The sequence below is a fragment of the Magnolia sinica genome, chromosome 1 (genome assembly GCF_029962835.1).
Source record: "Magnolia sinica isolate HGM2019 chromosome 1, MsV1, whole genome shotgun sequence".
Taxonomy (NCBI): Eukaryota; Viridiplantae; Streptophyta; class Magnoliopsida; order Magnoliales; family Magnoliaceae; genus Magnolia; species Magnolia sinica.
In genome coordinates, this window is record NC_080573.1 from 141,078,124 (window position 1) to 141,098,733 (window position 20,610).

At 37.3% G+C, this 20,610-nt stretch overlaps 2 protein-coding genes across 2 annotated transcripts in view; one reads left to right on the forward strand and one right to left on the reverse strand.

Moving 5' to 3' along the window:
* LOC131221439 (guanylate kinase 1-like) overlaps nt 1-20,610 on the reverse strand; it is a 77,865-nt gene that overhangs the window by 6,050 nt on the left and 51,205 nt on the right. The gene's annotated exons all lie outside the window — the stretch shown is intronic.
* Nucleotides 15,125-17,135, forward strand: LOC131221477 (probable cytokinin riboside 5'-monophosphate phosphoribohydrolase LOGL10). The gene is made up of 7 exons (XM_058216739.1): nt 15,125-15,483; nt 15,649-15,746; nt 15,834-15,864; nt 15,932-16,031; nt 16,132-16,202; nt 16,312-16,455; nt 16,892-17,135. Exons 1-7 carry the CDS (start codon nt 15,349-15,351, stop codon nt 16,988-16,990), a joined length of 678 nt encoding a protein of 225 aa, XP_058072722.1. The 5' UTR covers nt 15,125-15,348; the 3' UTR covers nt 16,991-17,135.

A 20,610-nucleotide genomic window follows, 5' to 3' on the forward strand; every position in this document is an offset into this window, starting at 1 on the left:
ATAAAATCTGATGAGTCTTATTTCAATAAACAAGTGTCCACGAATGATTTCCAACCAATCTAATTTCTGAATTCTAACTTGACAATGGGTTCCATATAATTTGATTTGTTTAATTTGAGTTAATATATTCCATGAATACTATTACGTAGTGCCTATGTATCAAGGGTCATACACAGCTTGATTATCAAATTACTTCCCTGATCTGAGTTTTTGGTTGGGAGAAAGGCCAACAGCCAAGGGTGTTCATGGCAGGTGAAGTTGAAAATTTGATTCTTGAATCATGTGTGTGCCAGTTTGGGATGATTAATCAGTTGTAACTCCATGCAGATTATGGTATTTAATATATAGTGGCAACGGCTGGCCTAATGGCCAGTCATTGAACTCCCATAATGGTTGATATTTTAAGCAAAAAAAGAGGAATTTTTTTTTTTTTTTTTAATGAAGAGATTCGAAATATTTTTTCTATTTTTTTAAACATGTTTACAACAGTGTAACATTTCGTCCTTTGGCAAGCCGATGATATATTAAAGCTTGGATTGATTTCAAAGCTATTACATTTTAGTTTTTTAAATATCTAATATTAATAATTTATTATAAATAAAATTAATGAACATAAGTTTAATGATGAGACTCCAAATAGCCTGAAATTCATACAATCTATTGAATTTGTTTCACTAATGCATATCTCTAAACATTTAACATCATTTTCATAAAGTAATTTGAGACAAAAAATAAATAAATTAATTTTTTTTAATTCTATTATTATCTATGAAATGACTTGAAATATATATATATATAAAAAATACTGAAAAACTAGAAAAAAGATACGCAAAAAGTATTAATTAAGCGTGCATGTGTAGGAATAAACTCCACACTTATATGTGAATAATCTACGGTTGAAATATTTGATCAGATGTATAAAAAAAAAAATTGAAAATGGTTAGAAATTACATAAAAACCAACAAAAGTACAAAAAATGAAAATTTATATAAACACTGTCAAATCAAACAAAAATCTATTTTTTTTTTTTTTTTTTATATCCAATTTGCTAATATAATGTCAAATTAAGAAATTTACATTTAAAATTAAAAAAAAAAAAAAGAATTTTTACCTTTTATTAAAATTTTCTCAAATTCAACCTCGCAACTTTGATTATTCTAAAATGGCTTAAATCTTGCATTTTAATCTTTAAGGATCGCATGAATCTAATTGAGAATGAGTTAAAAATAGTCATAAGAAGCAGAAATGTTAAAAATGAAAGAAAATTGGAAAACTTTTGAAAATCTTAAAAAAAAAAAATAAATAAATAAGTAAATTTGGAGTCATATAAGCGTAATAGTTGAGCCGTTATGCAATGTCACAATGGACAGTATAACATTTCTTGTACATACAAGCCATTACGGCCCTATACGGCCCATGCCGGTTCTATTAGGTTATGGCCATTACGTAACCCTTTTTTAATATGTAGATGTGGATTGCTATGTCCCAAGATTAGGCTAGTTCAATCATAAGAGAGCTGACAGCTAGATGAATAACTGATTGTTTGCATCAAATACAAGCCTGATTCTGAGGTAATAGCTTTCTCAAAGCAAGCCCAACCATTTGAATTGCTTGGATTTGGCATATAAGACACACATCAATCCTCAAGCAAATCGCCAAAGCATTTCTACTCCTCTTCCTGTTAGATGAAAACAGAGGCTAAAAAACTGATGTGTTCCTATTTTGATAATTTCTTATTTATGGGTTTTTTTTTTTTATTATTAGCTTGTTAGTACACCCCCACTGTCAGTTGACGAATCTGAACAGTTTTAATCATCCGACTATCTATGCATATGGGACTGGTGGGTGGCCGCATTAATTATCTGGATCTTAAATGGCAACAAAGGCAAAACATGTAAGGTCCCATCACTAGGATTCTCGTCACATTTTTCATTTTTTGAAATTGTATCGGCGTGAGTATAGATTGAAAAGGTGAACCGCTGCACACGTTTAAGCTTACAATATTTATGATAGATCTGATCAATGGGCCTGGTTTGACCCTGTAGTCTCCGTTTTCCACTAATTAGGAAGGCCACACGTCTCTCTACGTTCATGAGCGTAGACGTGTGTGATAGTTTATGATAGTTTATCTTTGGCACACGTGTGCGACTCACTGGATGAGTGACTCAGACTGATGCATGGACAATGGTGTATCCATCACCTGCCTACCGAATGATGGTACTAATTTCTCACGGGTGTAGCTCGCAAGATGAAGCTTGATACCGTACAAACTCTACTTAATGACTTTCAAACATATTTTGTATTTTTTTATTTTTAACAGCAGTTTGCTTTCTAATCAAATTCTACTATATATATCTATATAGTACTGCCCTTTATATATATATATATAAAGGGCAGTACTTGATCATTTGCATTTTCTTATACCACATAGTCACAATTCACATGTACCATTGCATATTTTCAAGCACCATGAAATGCATCACACCTTCCAAACTTCAAGTTTCATTTTGTGTGTGTGTGGCAAGTTCTGAATATCCAAAGGCGCTATATGTGCCAAATAATTGCTATGAAGGGATGATTGGAACGTATTACTGCTAACTAGTTTTTACAAAAAAGGGTTTGCATTTTTATGGAGCCTAAGGAAATTAATTAAATTTGCAAAGTGCATCCAAACACATAAAACAAGCTAAGCTTTGATTAAAAACTCAGGTTAGGGGTCAAACACTCATTTTGAGGGTGCATTCAAACAGGCCCTAGAAGTGCTTGAAAAAACAATTAGCCCATACAAGTCACACGAACAACTTATTTTTGTCATTCAAAACTAGACCTTTGCTGCTACTAAAGATGCCCTAATTAAGTCTGCTCTCTCACCTGAGATGAGAACTCTCAGATGGATGGCTTCAAGGCATGCCATGACATAGAACGTGTAAATGATCTAGTACCGGCTCTGACAATGCCCTAGCAGAAAGAAAATGAATCCAGTCCATCAATTAGTCAGGCAAGATATGTAGTCCAATTGGGATTGTCGGTGATTTGTTTCAACCATCCATCTATCAACGGAGTGAAAAGCTTGGGATTTCTGTAGTGTGTATGAGAAGCAGTTCAAAAGAAACCTATTAGATCAAGTGCACGCAGTAAGCTGCCTAAGGGAAGAAATTAATATAAGGTCAGGTCAAGGGAAATCCCCAACCCAACTCATTTAATAATTATGTATTTATATGGGTCAGTTCCAAGTTACAACATGCCAACTATTTATTTAAAGGACCGGGCCTGGTACATGAGGATCTGGACATGGCCTACAAGATTCATGAGCTGGGTCTGACTCGGGTCAAGTATTCCATGGTGATCCTTAGTTGATGGATGAAACGTGGTCTTTTTTTCTTTAGGTAGATGGACCAGAAGTGATCACATACAACAGTTGTATGCAAACTTTCACGTCCATCCATTTCATTTAGGCCAATGCCCACCAACGTTCTCATCCAACCATTCATTCACTACTAATTTTTCAATTCTCACCTTTACTAACTCCCAATTTTCCTTGGGAGTAGTAGTAGTTAACTACTATCCAGTTTCCTGGGTCTTGGTTGGGTCTAAGTTGGATCCATTTTAGGATTGGCTCAATTAGACCCGTCTATAAATCGGGTCCCAGTAGAATTGGCTTTTGAGAGTTTTCGAACCTGAGCCAACTAATAATCAGGTCGAACTTTTGGACCCAAACCTGCACCATGAGTTCCAATTTTGGACATATGACCATCTTGTCCAGCTTCTCATTAAGTAGGCCCAGCCCATTTCCATCCCTAAGGAGACTTGGCAAGTCATACTTCGAAGCGACATGCACGCTAAGCAAAATTCTCTAATGAGGTGATAGGGACGGTTGATTTAGTGGCCACATTAACAAACACATCTTCAACCTGCAAACAGAAAATCATGGCATGCACCACGCCGAGGTATCTGAATGGGCTCAAGGACGTTCCAATGCGTGCCTCATGGAGCTCCATGCACTTCGAAACATTCATGTGAAACTTCGTGTGGGGTGATTGGGACCGTTGATTTAGTGACCAAAGTGCAAAGCGGACTTGACTCCGGATCCATCAGGAAAGGGACCATTTAACTAAAGTAGACCAACAGTCCATTTTCACCTAGCAAAAATCACAACTTTGATGGTTAAGGGTTATCCGATCATTGTGATTTTTGTCCACTGAACCATTCATGAGGTGGGCCACTAGATGAACATTTGGACACCACGTGTCTACAATAGGGCTGGCCTCTAAAGTTGGTTCGAGGCCAGGTTCGGTCTTGAAATTTAGTCAGTAATAGGCCGGGTCAGGCCATGCTTGAAATCTGGACTCCCACCGGGGCCGAGTCCGTAAATGTTGACTGGTCAGGCCCAGCCCGAGCAACCAGACTGTGACTTATTGCATGCAAGTGTGGAATCCAGTCTATGCAGCATACAAGCGTGAGATCCAATCCGTCCATTTTGAGGGTTTCACCATGTAGATATATTGATCCAAAAGTTGAGACTGCACACTCAAAAGGTAGGTCACGATGTTAGAAGTAAATGGACTGATGAGAATGTAAACTGTGGCCCACCTAATTTGTGTACCAGCAATAATTTTCCGGCAAGAGCTGAGGTCTATTTTTCCTGAAAAATGTCATCAGCTTTTATCTAAGGACGTATCTCAAATTCGCCCTAAGAAGATGAGGGTGTCCTTTAAAACGATCCAGGCTATCCATCAGGTGGGGCCCAAAAATCAAGTTAGCCCAGAGCTAGAGTGCGCTACACATGCTAACCAATCTTTTTGGTTCTTATTTACATCGAAGGGACCAGCTTGATTTTTAGGCCATAGCATGTCCATGGTGGACCCCACCTATTAAACACCCCCAATACCTAAAAAGTGGACCGCTGACCCTGCTGGGACCCACTTGCAGTGTGAAATGGGACAAAGCAGGTTAGCCTGGATCGTAGAATTGGTCAAAATGAGTAATGGTGGGCCCCAATCCTGATCGAATCTCCTTCAACTACCTGCCTACCTAATGGACGATTCGAGAATAATTTATCAACAATACCTACATTGATTTTTCTCCCGCTTTTATTTAATCAAATCTATTTAAGACCATCACAGCAAGCAACCAAAGTCGGTCCACGCCTTATCTCCCACTGTTAAAAGATGGTTAGCGGGAATCTAGCAATCATTTCATAATCAAGGTGTGGACGGGCCATAACAAGGTCGGCCGGCTGGGCCCACATAGTAAATCCTAGGCCAGAACCTGACCCCCAGGCCAGTGATGGGTCAAAACAAATAGGCCCTCACTCAGCGACTGATGGTCATACAAAGACCGAGCCATAGCCCAATCACGGCCACCCACTTCGGTGCAAGATATAAGCCGTTAAGCAAGTGTTCCCTACAATGCATGATATATAAAAGATGCCTTTGAAATCCTAAACCGGCCAAACCAGGCTGGCAGGATCTGATCTTAGACACAGACCAACCTGGACTATTTAATGAACTGGCTTAAATTTAGGGCTGGGCAAAGACCATCAACAGCCCTATTCATAATGCGAATTTTTAAATGACTATTTCCGCATGCCAAGATTCCTAAACAAGGTCATTTAGTGTTAGAAGATACGTCCGCACTTTCCGTTTATATTTTAATTAGTATTGTCTTTGAGCCATTGCTTGACTACATAAGATAATCTTAGTTGTTGATGCAATTCCCCTGTAATTATCTTAGTATTTTAGTATATTTGCACTTAAAAAGAAAAGAAATAGGATTTGAGAATCTATGTTTGGTAATCCTGATTTTATCAAATGCTAATTAATGAAACTGGAGTATGCCTGTTTGACATTTGTGTCATATGACTTTTATAAATTACCAAAAGCTCACTTAACAAAAGAAAAAAAAAAAAAAATGAAGAATCTTACAACCTAACAGGAAGAGTCCATCGACAACTAATACATGTGGACCTGTTTGATCTGACTTCTGGAATGTATGGACCACATCACCATCAAGGTTTCATTTGTGCTGAACTGTTTGATCTGACCGCTGGGCTGTATGGACCACATCACTATTAATGTTTCATTTGAATCCAGTACATATTGCCCGACATGAACTGGTTTCCTTCTTGCAATGTGTTGAGATGAGCTGCAAAGATAATTTATTTATATGTGAGCTACACACAAAGAGAAAAAAAAATAAAGCATTTTGCCACACAAATGAATTTAAAAAAAAAAAAAAAAATTAATATTCAAAGGATCAATTTTTTTTCCTTTTAAAGTTTAAAGTATGTACAATAGAGATATGTTCAAATAATTTAATTTTGGGATGCTATTGTTGACCTGGTCCAATTGCTGTTAGACCGTTTCCACCGGACTGCTATGAAAGCCGGTTGATTTCCAAGCCGGGTTTTGGAACGTTGACCCATTTGCATCTGTTTTGCGCTTAGGAGCCGGCTGCCTTCATGGTCTAAAGATAGGGTGCCAAAATATAAAATATATAGGTCCTACGGTTAACTTTTGTATAGGCCGTCCAAGGTCTAAAGAGGTAGGTCGTCTTTTTGCTTTGCGAATGGAGCAGACTTGGAATTTCGCGTAAAGGCCGGTCGTTCCAAACAAGGGCCTAAAATTCCCCCATTTTACACCTATTATGATCATTTCACCATTGTTGTCCTTTCTTTTTAGAATTTTGCAAAATAAATAAATAAAATTCAGGCTCCTTTGTCAAAAAGGCTTTCAATAAGCTGTGTGATTAATTTAAGTAGATATGATTATAGCACCTTGGCTAAGGACGACCAGGTCAGCGTGCTAGAAAAGGGCCTAGGACTAGGGTGGCCACATTGTGACATTTATGTAAAATTCCCCCTAGGGTGTTTCAACCAATATTAGGCCCATGGGTAAAAGTCCCCTCATCCATGATTTTATTTGGACAAGATCTGGCAATGTTGAATTTGATAATACAGATGTAACCATATGGCAAGTGCAAGATTCACGTTGTGCACTTGATATATGAAGGCCAACTCAACGATGATTGGGTCTCTAAAAGTTGTACTGCTTGAATATCCGTGAATAAGAATGATCAACCGCTAAGGCTATATCAATATCAAGACACGATCGAAACTGACTCTTTTGATAAGAACGCATTTGACAAAGGCAAAGTATGATTAAAAGTAACCATCATTTTACAGTTGGCGGTAGGACGTCGCCACGTGGTGTAGTTATTCTCACGTTGTCGCTGAAAAATCTATAAATAGTGAAGATCATTTAGTAATTGAGATAATCAATCAATCAACCAAAAAATTTTCAAACATAACTAATCAATTCCAGCACAACACTGTTTATCCAGTCCCTTAGGACATTTATCTTCTCCACTGCTCATCAGTGTGGACCTTTTAGCATTTAGAAATAATCTTGTCTGTCCTTGCCTCATGCAGGACCGATTTAGTTGTAGCTAATAGCTATAATTCTCTTTCATCTGTGTTTGTGTGCAGGATTTAAAGAAAAATTTTGATCTTATGTATTGTCAATCTACACTCATACGTTGGGTCAATAGTAATTTGTAAGATCAACATTACCTATTTCTTGCTCATCAACACACTACTCAATTAAGCACCCAGTTGCTCTTGGCTATGACGATGATCATTAAATAGTGATAAGTTTTATTTTTGACCTCAAGTTGCATGATTAGTTTCTGTTCAAACTTTTGTAAGTCATTGATTTTCAAGGTAAAAAGAATCCATTAGAGGAAGAACCCAATCCTTTGTAAATCGCATGATAAACACACTTGATAGATGATACAATATATAATCAGTTTATCTATATTTAATTCTGTTGCTCTATCTCAATGTTAGGGATTAGTGGTGTTCAATTTGAATCAGATCACAATCAGGTCTGGCACACTCGCACACTACATACATGCACCACGTCGTCGAATTGTAACCCAACAAATTCAGGTGGATTTTAGATAAAATTAATGTATAGGATAATGCTTACCCTCCAAATTGTTTCACTTGGTATGACCCACCTAAATCATGGCCTTATTTTTATATATTTATTTTTTTTGTACAGGACCTAAATTATCTAATGGGTGGAATGAATTTTTAATAATTATCATAGTGGGCCATATAAAAATTAGAGGTGAATATCTCTCCCTCACTATTTCATTTAGTGTGGCCCACATGAATTACATATCAACCTTTTTTTGTGTTGTACCCAACATGGGACTACACATAATACTTAGAGTGGATCTCATGTACACATTATAGTGGGCCCGCCAAACTTCAAGGGTGATCCTCCATAAGAATTCTCTTGTTTTTATACACCAAGGAAACAGTATGCTACATCACCCTTGATATTTACAAGGCCTACCATGATGTGTATCTAGAATCCACTCTCACCATTAGATAAGTGGTCCAATTTTATGTTTTGGAACAAAACATTAGAGTAATTGTGATTCAAGTGACCCACATAAAAGAAAATAGTTGGGAGAGATGTCCACCTTTGATTTATACAAGGTTCACTGCAGTGATTATATATGAAATCCACTCAAACCATTAAATACCACAGAAAATTTTAGATATAGGGCACAGGCCTATACATGATTTAGGTGGACCAACCCATAGGAAAATAATTTAGAGGGTGAGTGTTACCCCATGCACTATTTCGAATCATGTGATTCACATGAATCAGGTATGGAGCTTAATTTTGTTCCTTGGCTCACCACTAGCTGACGCACATGGTGGTCGTGGGATGGATTTCACATAACAATCATGATGGGGCCTACTTGAACCCGACCCTTATGTTAGTGTACTAATTAAACAGGAATAATTACTTAACTTAGCAGGTAGGTCATTGAAGGTATCTATATGTAAAGCTATATTGAATAGGTAATTTTTTTTATAATATTTCATTTCAAAGTTATGTTGAGTAGGTAATTTTTTATAATATTTCATTTCTTTAGTGGTTCTTTTGACAAAAGAGACCTTGTATAGAGAGGAAAAAGTAAGCGCGTTTTGTATTTGAATAAAAATAAAGAGAGGAAGGGCAATGGACGGTAGCACTGATCTAATGAGGGGCACCATGAGGGCGTGCATACTTCGCCACTTCTTTTAATCATGGTGATTCATTCACCATCTTTGTGGTGCACAAGTGCGGCGATCTAGGCCATCCAAATCGGGGGCAAGTAGTGGATGTAGCATGACATGGATCCTAAAACCAATTGGATGATGTTAATCATTTGATTTGATTTTTTATTTTTTTATTTTTTCGTTTGAGTTTCCACTAGTGGCCATTTATTAAAACCATTCATTGGATAACAGCACTTGAATGGTTCGGATTGCTCATCTCCATCATTGTCAAAAGTGGGCTCCACAGGTATAGGGTACTGGTCATATGTACGGTATCTCATATCTACATGTATTGTCCTGGCCATGTATACATGGGCCCACAACCATGTATACATGCTCATTCCCTGCTCTTAGGAATGAATCCATGCATCCTGCGTTGTAACTTGTGCACAGAGTAAACCAAGGACGCACCCCCGCCCGTCCCTAGCTCTGAACGGGCAGTTCTGTGATCGGGTCCACCGTGATGTATCTGTACATCCAAACCATCAATCCCTTTTCTTATATTATTTTACGGTACGAACACAAAAATGAGGCATATCCAAAGTTCAAGTGGACCACACCAAATAATAATTTTGGTTGCATTAAAATGCACAAAGCATTAAATGCAAGAGTCATCTGTGATGTGGTCCATTTGATCGTTGGATCTGCCTCATTTTTGTTTTGATGCCTTAAAATAATCTGAGAAAAGGGATAGACGGTTTGGATATACAAATACATCACGGTGGGCCGGCCCACAGAACTGCCCGTTCGTAGCTAGAGACGGGCGGGGGTACTACGCAATCCACGTCCACAAACCATATCTACTTTTAGTTTGTTGATATCGTCGTCCATGGGATAGTTTAACCAGTGGACCGCTCTAGGATAGAGGACGTGTTCCTATACGTTCGATCACTTCCCTTCTTTTTGGGACGATAACAAAGTCAATAGCCAAGCGTTCATAAAAAAGCCAATGTGTTTGACTCATCTAGTGGACGGTCCAGATCAACGTGCATATGCACCGATTATGTAGTAGAGTTGGTGTATACACCAACGTTTTGTGTATACATAATTCACGTGCAAGACAATCAATGAAATGGAAGAAACAGTCACACATAAGCGCATCCAGAACCAAAGCAAGTAGCGGACCCCACCAACACGGAAATCATGGCGCACGAGCATTCTCCAACCCAAGGATGCTATTTCTAGACGCGCCCCATCTTCAAGCGCTAAACACATGCACTACACGTGCCAACATGGTATGTGTGCGTCCGATATGGGATCTTCACCAGATGGTCCCCTCAGTGCACCTTTCAAAGTCAGGCCAACCCACACCATTCTCAGCCGTACATTTAATGGCATTTTGTGGCCTACTTCATAGATAATCCGGCCGTATATTTGAACATTCGTGGAAGAGACCACCCTGTTAACATAAAGAAACGTGCACGAGTGTGATGTAGGGATGAACATGACGAGGCTTCCTCGAGGCGATAACTATTCTGAATCAACCGGGCTCGTCTGGGCTCTTCACATAGACTCCTCGGATCCACAGTTTTATAAAATTTGTAATTTGTTTCATGAAGGAGTAATCTAGATGTCTCTATTACATCGTTATTATAAAAAAACAATAAAAAACCTAAATTTCATAATTACTAAAAGTAATAAATTTTTAATTTTAATAAAAATTCTAAAATTGCCCCAGTATAATTATAAGTTATTTTTAAAAATAAAGAAAATCTAAAACTTTAAAAATAGAAAAATATTAAAAAATTCGCAATTATTAAAAATAGTAATATTTTTTAAAAAATTCGCTTTTGAGCTAGAAGTGCATGTTTTCTTATAATATGGATAGATGCGATCTACTTTGTATGTCAGTTCACTTCAGATGGTTTGTTTTAGTAAAAATTGATAAGTTGGGTATCCTATAATGATGCCTGGATCAAAACTTACTGTCAATTTACAGTCCACCTTCTTTTGGCCTAACCATGATAGGATTATATACATGTAACACGTTGTACATCAATGTGCAATGTTACACAAGGTGGGCGTTTGAATTTGGCGGTTGGAAAATGGGGCGTTGGAAAATAGCTTTCCTCCTCTGTCCTTTAATGGGTAAAAAACAGGAACCCCTCTACGTGGTTCTATGACCCAATTACACATCACCGTTCATTATCCCCAGTCACTACAAAATTCCATAGATGACAGATTGAGAACGTCAGATCACCAACATCGAGCACTCTCGGCTAAGTTCCCCTCCATATACCATAATGTTGCTGTACTCCATCGTTGAGTAGCCGAACATTTACAGTCATAGGACGATCTCAACCATCTGATGGAAACCTTTTCCTTTTTGACCGTCCACTGATGGCCACCAATTCAATGGGTAGGATCTTACAGTAAGCATGACCATAGGAAGTCATGGACACAATCGCATGATCTCTGATAATAATAGCTGAGATCGCCACCTCTAGATTGATGGTAGTGGCTCTACGTGAATCAACACCACAAACCATCCAAATTTTGATAAGATGGATAAAGCAATTGTCAACCGGGGACCACCCTGCTGCTATGGTGATGGGCAGACATCAGATGGCTCGTTAACTGGCAGTTAGGGCTGTGAAAGGGCGTACCCATGACCTGATTATTACCCTCCGGGTCCAATTTTTAAGGTACTGAGTGGACATTTGATCAGGTTCGGGTCCACCGTTTTCAACCCAGTAAAATATCAGTTCTAGTGGGGTTTGGATCGGGGTTCACTGTCTTGGACCCATTTTAAATCGAGTGGATCAGGTACAACTACGTTTATTAATAATGTTATATAAAAATATATATATTAATTAATCTAGCAATGAAAGGAGATATTCTAAGCCACATGCGTGTAAGTGTCACTTTAGATGCCGCACATGAGTCAACGAGGCATGCATTTGTGCAATTTAATCCATCCATTGGGTGGTCCCAACCATGTAAATGGGTTTATTTGACTTGGACTCGATACGGATACAACCCATGTCCGGCTCGAATCCAGGTTCCAAAGACCTGATGGATGTTTGATGGGTAATCAGACCTGATCCCATCTGGATGGGGTCCTTAAAAAAAAATACCCGGACCCAGGAAGAACCCCTAAAACTGGATCAACCTAGCTAGGAAAGGTGCTGTAGGACCCAACAAGAACCAACGCATTGGCAGCCCAGTTGCAGTCCGGCCCGTGACTCCAAGGGTTGTAACGATCACCACCCAATCGAAGATCAGACGTTAGTTTGGATGTGGCCCACCTCTCACATTAATCATCCTCCACGGGTAATAAAGGGACCACTTTCATGTTTTTCCTGGAGGGTCCCTTTATCCTCAGTCTGACCAAAGGAAATGCTGAGATGAGCTGAGCAACTACGCAAACCAACAAACACAAAAATTTAAGCATGGTTCCCTAAAAAATTGCTTTAAATAAGAGGTGGGGCCTGTTCAGTAGGTAGTCTTTCAACCGTCCATGCATTTCTAAAGCCAAAGGCATCCTAATCTGCATATTGTTGCATACAGGTTCTGTCCAGTTCCGCCTCAATAAACACGTAGCAAACATCTAAGGTGATCAGGACCGTTGATCTTGTTGGGCACCACGTGGATGGAGCATGAGCCAAAAACCGTAGCCATTGGACAGCTCTAGCTGTGCAGTTGTGAGTTCCAGTGGTTGATTGGGAAGCGACTGCAGAGCACACATCGCAAGATCTAGGCTTTCCATCAGGTGGGTCACTGCTTTAAATCTTCTAGATTGACCTGTTTCGCTCCATTGTACATGGCTATAAAAAAAAAGTAACCAATTGGATGGAAGATGTTGTTTGTACAGAACTTTAGGGTCTGTTTGGGAGCGTGGATTTGGAACCCTGGAGTTGAAGAAATCCTCCTAGTACGTTTGTCTGAAATCTTCCTAGCTTGCTTGGCACCCAGGATTGTGAATCACCTTTAATCTAAAAGTAGCTATGTATGGTATATTTATAGGGGTATGAATTTAATTACTAAATCAATTTTAATATTTCTAATTAGTGAGAAATGTAATTTTTGACACAATGGTTGTAAAAAGCCCACTGAAATATATGCTTCGCCTGAAAATGATGAGATTCCTAGTCTCGGACAGGCATAAGATCATGTTCGAGTAACTAACTAACATTTTTTAACCGTTGATTTACATGGACAATGTTTGGACGGTGTTGATCATCATATTAAAGTAATTATAGTGATACAATTGATAATCTAATTATTTTTTGATATCATTAGTAGGCCATGTGCCCAATAAAGTGATAGCATGGTGACACACATGTTACACCTTCAGCTATTGAAAGGATTTTAGGTGTAATCCTAGGGGGTCGTTTGGCACCTTAGATCGGAGGGGATTGGAGGGGGTTTCCAGTTTCCAATCCCCTAATTGTTGGCAGAGGGTTTTAAATCCAAGGAGTTTCCAATCCCCTCCCTAAGGGGGTTTGCAATCCAGAATTTGGATTACACCTAAAATCATTTCAATAGTTGCAGGTGTAACATGTGTGTCACTACACACTATTATTCTATTGGGCACATGGCCCACTAATGATGATCAGCACCGTCCAAACATTGTCTATGTAAATCAGCACTGTCCAAACATTATCCAACACCATCCAAACATTGTTCATATAAATCAATGATTAAAAATCGTTGTTTAGCCACTCAGACATGATCTTGTGCTTGTGGCCCATCCAAGACTTAAAATTTCATCATTTTCGGGCAAAGCATATATTTCAACGGACTTATCACAACAATTGTATCAAAAATTATATATCTCACTAATTAGAGATATTAAAGTTGATTTATTAATTAAATTCAAATCCCCGTAAATATACCACCGATAGGTACCTTTGGATTAAAGTTGATTCACACTCCCAGGTGCCAAACATGAGGATTGCAAATCCAGGGGGTTTCTAATCCTAGGGGCTCTGAATCCAAAGGGTTACAAATACATGCTCCCAAACAGGGGCAAGTCTCATGTGAATTACACCCGGATCCATAGCTCAAGTGATGGATGGAGTGAAAGATACCTCGTTTCAACACCCAAGGTCTTGGCATCGGTTCCTATTAGGGGTGGCTAACACTGAAGTGTGATCTAACAGTGGGTGTACTAACAAGCTAACAAGAAAAAAAAAAAAAAAAAAAAGGTCTAATTTCAAACCCGCTCTTCCGGGGTTTTGAAACTCCCTGGACCTAATTAAAATAAAGGTTAGAATCCCAGATGGGCAATAAATGCTTGCAGAAGAGAGAGGAAGGTGTAATGCCCATTAAAGCATTGAGGGGTTTTTATACTCTGGCGGCTTTTTAACCTTGTATATATTAACTCTTAAAAGTGATACACGTTGTATATATTAACTCTAATAAAACATATAATAAAATATACTAAATTAGGAATCCCAAAAATTATATTGGTTGAACAATCCTAATCTCTATATCTATAAACACTTGCTTTTTGAAATAAAATCATTGGATCTTATTATTTTATTATTTTATTATTTTTCATTTTTAACTGTCCAATTAATGTCTCTTGATATGATGCTAAGATAATTACACAAGCTTAATTTTTTATTTGTGATCCTTCTATTAGTGGTTTCAATTCTAGATAGAGGAAAAGGGGCACATTAAGTTGGCAACAAATAGAACATAAAATTGAAATATTAAAAAATTAAAATAATTTAAATCTACAAGTAAACCTAAGCTAATAAAAAAGCACTTATGGATATTAATATAAGGATTGGGATTTGGGAAGGGGGTTCTAGGAGAGAGAGGATTGGGATCTGGGAAGGGGATTCTAGGAGAGAGAGAGAGAGAGAGAGAGAGAGAGAGAGAGAGAGGCTTAGCTAATACCTACAGTGGAAAAACCAAAAGTACAATCGAGTGGAGAAGGAAAGGAATTGATTGGATGGAGACAAATGGGAAGAAATGGGTATGGGTCTTCCTGTGGAATCCAGGAAAGAGAAACCAATAGCAGTCTGTGTATAAGAGAGAGAGAGAGAGAGAGAGAGAGCAGTTCTTGTTGGGGTCTTCTCCAACACCAAGTACTAGTTGTTTAAGCAGACAAAAGGAGATGTTGGAGATAAAGGGGGAAGAGACTCAAAAGCAAGGGTGTCGGTTTCTGCTTCTCCTGTAGAAAATCTTGAGATTTTCCTCTTTTTTTAATACTATTCTTATTTGAGGGATTTATATTTGTGGCTCTCTCTGTCTCTCATTTTCTTTTTGGGAGAATGGAAGGAGATGAAGAGAAAGCTGGTGCAAGTGAAAGAAGAAGTAGATTTAGAAGGATATGTGTTTTCTGTGGGAGTCGGCCTGGATACAGTCCTGCATTCAGTGATGCAGCTCTTGAGCTTGGAAAACAGCTGGTAATTCATAAAATTTAAATACCCTGCTTGAGAAATTTTTTTGTAAATGTTGAAAATCCCACATGAATATTGACATTGTTTTGATACATGCATACTTATGGACCATGAAAAGTACATAAGTATATTCACATGTGTATTTTCTCTGATATCATCCTTTTTTTTCAGGTTGAGAGAAAAATCAATTTGGTTTATGGTGGTGGAAGTGTAGGTCTGATGGGATTGATTTCTCAAACTGTTTTTAATGGTGGATGCCATGTTCTTGGGTATGTATTTTTTTTTTTTAATTGATTTTCTTTTTTGAAGAAAAATAATGAGTTCTACATATATATAATGAATTGGCTTTCTTTCAGAGTAATTCCCAAAGCTCTCCTTCCACATGAGGTACTTTTTCATCATTTTTCCAAGTAATCTTTTCTCTTTAAAACTCTTTCTCAAAACAAAGTGGCAGATTTCAGGAGAAGCCATTGGAGAAGTGCGAACAGTTGCAGACATGCATGAAAGGAAGTCAGAAATGGCAAAAAATGCAGATGCTTTCATTGCCCTCCCTGGTCCTTTCATCCAAACATAATCCCAATTTTACATTTTTTTATTTCTTTTGGCAATATTAGAATCCTAATTTCATGTATTTTGAAATTTCAATATTTTTAGGTGGCTATGGGACCATGGAAGAACTTCTAGAGATGATAACATGGTCTCAGCTAGGAATTCATGAAAAACCAGTGAGATGGTTTTTTAATTTGTTTCTCTTTTCAAATAAAAAATAAAAAATCCAAAAGAGGGGTATTGATTTCTTTCTTTCTTTCTTTTTTAAATTTGGATTTTGAACAGGTAGGGTTGTTAAATGTAGATGGGTACTACAACAGCTTGCTTGCTCTATTTGATAAAGGAGTAGAGGAAGGTTTTATAGAAGATTCTGCAAGACATATTATAGTTTCATCAGAGACAGCAGAAGAACTACTTAGAAAAATGGAGGTAAATATAATAGGGAGATGCTTCGGCTTTTATTTTATTTTGTTTCATAAGGTGGATTGATGAAATCAGAGAAATTCTCACATCCAACTGGTTGGTCCAGAAACTACCTTCCACCTAGCAAATAATTTCCAACCTCTTATATGGGCGCGATGTACACCTTGTCCAATAGATTGGCCCCACCATGAGGATAAGGTTGTATGAAAATCAGCAACATCCACTCATTACGTGGGCTCACAACCTGTTGGACGGATTGGATCTCACAGTCACTTGAAATGTTGAAAGTTATACATTGGGTGGACGGTAACTTACCTTTCAACTAATTAGATGAGAGCGCATTTGTAATGGAATTATTGGATGGGATGAGAAAAGAAAGTTGCAAGAAATTGTAGGGGAATGATTTGAACTGGTGTGGGTTTGATTGTTATTTGTATTGCAGGAGTATGCGCCACTACATGACAGTGTTGCACCCAAACAAAGCTGGGGAGTGGGCCAATCGTCAGAGTCTCCTACAAGTGGGTATACCTCAACATCCTAATTCCTACTCACCTCCTCTGTACGCATCATCATCTGATCTATGTATAATTATAAACCATCTTTATACATCATCATCATCTGTGTGTTACATCATATTCATGTTCCAATAAAACCTCTGAAAAGATAACCTCTCTCCATTCATGTCATATCATTGTATGTGCGTGTGCACAGGTATGTGGTTTTGCTCCCTCTCTCTCTCTATATATATATATATTCTTTTGTTAATTTGATCATTGTGGGACCATTGATGTTGTTATATTCTAGATTTTCTTTTCTTTTGTTTCTTCTACTTTTTATTATTTTTAATATGGTTGTTGAGAGGTTTGCTAATATCATGCTTAGCAACATGTATTAATATGGAACATGTGTAAGAAATCTGAGCTTTCCATCAGGTTGGTTACTCTGTTTAGATCTTCTAGACTAAAAATAAGGCCATTTAACATCTCACGTGGGCCACACCTAACAAAGTAAAGGGATCTTGACCAAAAAAAAATAGACTCGTGGTATTGCCAAACGCAGCAAAAGGTAACCTTTTCAAATATATTCTTTCTTCAGCCATGAGTGCATGCATAAGGATGAAACTGCCCCTATGCATTGTGCATCATGCCCGTCAAGGCATTGAAGTGGATTGTACCTATAACCTCTGTGGAGCCCATTACGGTGTTTATGAAAAATCCACCCCGTCCACATATTTTTCCAAATCATTTTGTGGCATGAACCCAAAAATAAAAAAGATCAAAAGCTCTAGCGAGTCACACAAAAGAAAAACAATGGATACTATAAACCCACGGTTGAAACATTCATAGGGCCGCAGAAGCTTTGGATCAAGCTAACATTTTTGTTCTTTCAGTTTAACCTAGTGGTATGACCTTAAGAACATTTAGACTACTTTAAGAACTATTTGGATTGCATATAAACATCACTGTGGAGCCTAGGAAGGTTTAATATTTCCTGTCATATAGCTCACTTGAGCATAGGATATTCCTTATTATTTATCTTACCGAATGAAGGGATGGAGTGGATTTTCTCACAAACATCACGATGGACCCAACATAGAACTTCTTGCTAAAGACATTAGTTGGACGGGCAGGGACACGGATCGGGTACCACCCCAATGGACCTGTTAGGTGTTTTATGGGGCCTACTATGATAAACATATTTTATCCATGCTATCCGTTCATTTTGAAAGATTATTTTAAGGCATAAGCCTAAAAATGAGGCATATCAAAGGCTTAAGTGGACCACACCATAGAAAGTAGTCAAATTGAAAACCAACCATTAAAAACTTTTTAGGGGCTATAAAATTTCTGGATCAAGTTGATATTTATGTGTCCCTTCATTTAGGTCCATGTGACCTTCATATAGGTCCATGTGACCTTAAGAACATGTTAGATGTCAAATAAACATCATGGTGGGCCCTAAGAAGTTTTCAACGGTGGCAGTTCAATCCCCCATTGTTTCCTATGGTGTGGTCCACTTGAACCTTTGGTTTGCTTCTTTTTGAGGTGTTCTAAATTGTTCTATCATGATGGATAGATGGTGTGGATAAATTATACACATCACGATGGCCAACAACAATCAATAGCAGTGGATGTTTACTCCCAACTATTTACTTATGGTGTGGTCCAGCTAATCTGTGGATGTAACTCATTCTTTGGCTAATGAAGTTAAATTAAATTCCGACTACAATGAATGGAGTGGATTCAACAAATATCATATGGTGGGCTCCCCAACCCTTAACACATGACAATCCAAACCCTTAACATAGGACAACCTTGACCCTTATCATGTGTTAAAGGTCTAGGTTCTCATGTGTTAAGAGTTTGTGTCATGGTTGTCATGTGTTAAGGGTCTAGGTTCTCACGTGTTAAAAGTTTGTGCTGTGGTTTTCATGTGTTAAGGGTCTAGGTTCTCATGTGTTAAGAGTTTGTGTTGTGGTCGTCATGTGTTGAGGGTCTAGGTTCTCATGTGTTAAGAGTTTGTATTGTGGTTGTCACGTATCAAGGGTCGAGGTTGACATAATTGTTTAATCAAGGTAATACGTGCATTACAAAAGCTAGAGTTTATTGATTGCTTGCCTCCAAGTGCAGAGGTTTGTAAGTAATATCCCATGAATACAGGGTCGATCTCAAAGGGAGATGAATTGCGAGAATGAGAAAATCAAATGCAAAACAAACCAAGTAATAAAAACTAAACTGATGATTTGATTTTAGGAGTTTTGAATGGATGTAATTCAACTGAATTAAAACAACATCCAAGCTTCAAAGTTCCACATATAGGTTAATGTTTTAAAATCATGATGACTTGGATAACACAACTAGGATCCGATCACTATAATTGGCCTAATCGGAAAATAAAATAATTTAAACATTTTAAATAAATGATATAAAATATTAGAAAATTGTGGATTTACACCATTGATATATATTCTCAAGCGCCAGTGATTTTAAAAATTCATATCTATAAGATAATGGATTTCAAAGAAATGTAACAAGTCGAGAACCTCTCCTATCTAGGAAATCTAATTGATTCAGGATAAGCCTATCCATCAATGTGAATCTCATATGATGGAAACATATGGATTTCACATAAGGATAAAAAATTAAACCTAAACAATTGATAACATGCATACACCATTCATCTCATCATTAAAAATAATTAATCATCAAAACTTAAATAATTATTAAACTCATTTGCTTCCCTTCTAGCTTGGGTTAGAGGAAACTAGAAAAATATAACTAGAATAGAGAAAGAAAGTCAAAAGAAAGAATAAATATCTAAAAGCTTGTAAAGAAAAATAAATTAAAACTATAAAACTCTCTAAAAACTCTAGATTTTGCTTTGGAATGTCTTGAATGATGCTTAGGAATGCCCTAAGAAGCCCTATTTGTAGTGGGAACTCCAACTTTCGCACAAGTTGAAAAAAATCTAGAAATCACATTATATTTACATAGTTTGTTAAAATAGACTTCATTCTACACAGTTTTTCAAAATAGACTTTAGTTTTAGAATACACTTTTCAGGACGATTTCAAGATTTTTTACTTTAAATCTTTGATTGTCTTCATTCCTTACTTGGTTTTCTTGGATATTTGACATGTGAATTCTTCAATCTTGGTCTCCTAATATCCATCCCTTGCCTTGGTGATTTTTTAGCATCAAATTTATGTTTTTAGCACCCTTTTCAATTCAAGCTCTTAAATTCACCTTGTAACATAAACATGAGTAAAATATAACATTAAGCTGATTCATATTCATAAAACTAAGATATAAATGGGAGAAATTATGCATTATTTTTGTCTCAACATTTATCTCCTTTTATTGTATTCAACATAATAACTACGACCATCCCTCTCCACCTCAAATCACTTCCGACAATCAATTCTTCCCACAACAACAACCATAACCATATCCCTCTCCAAAACCAAAAGTAACTACTTATATCTCTAAGAAAATGATATTGTGCAAAAAATAAAAAATAAAAATTCATTCAAAATATTTTCCACATATCAGTGGCTTTCATCTTTAAGAGATGAGGTCATCGGAACAAAAAAAAACACACACTCATTTTTAGGGTTGTAGAAGTTAGCAGTGCCCATACGCTAAAAAAGTTAATGACGGT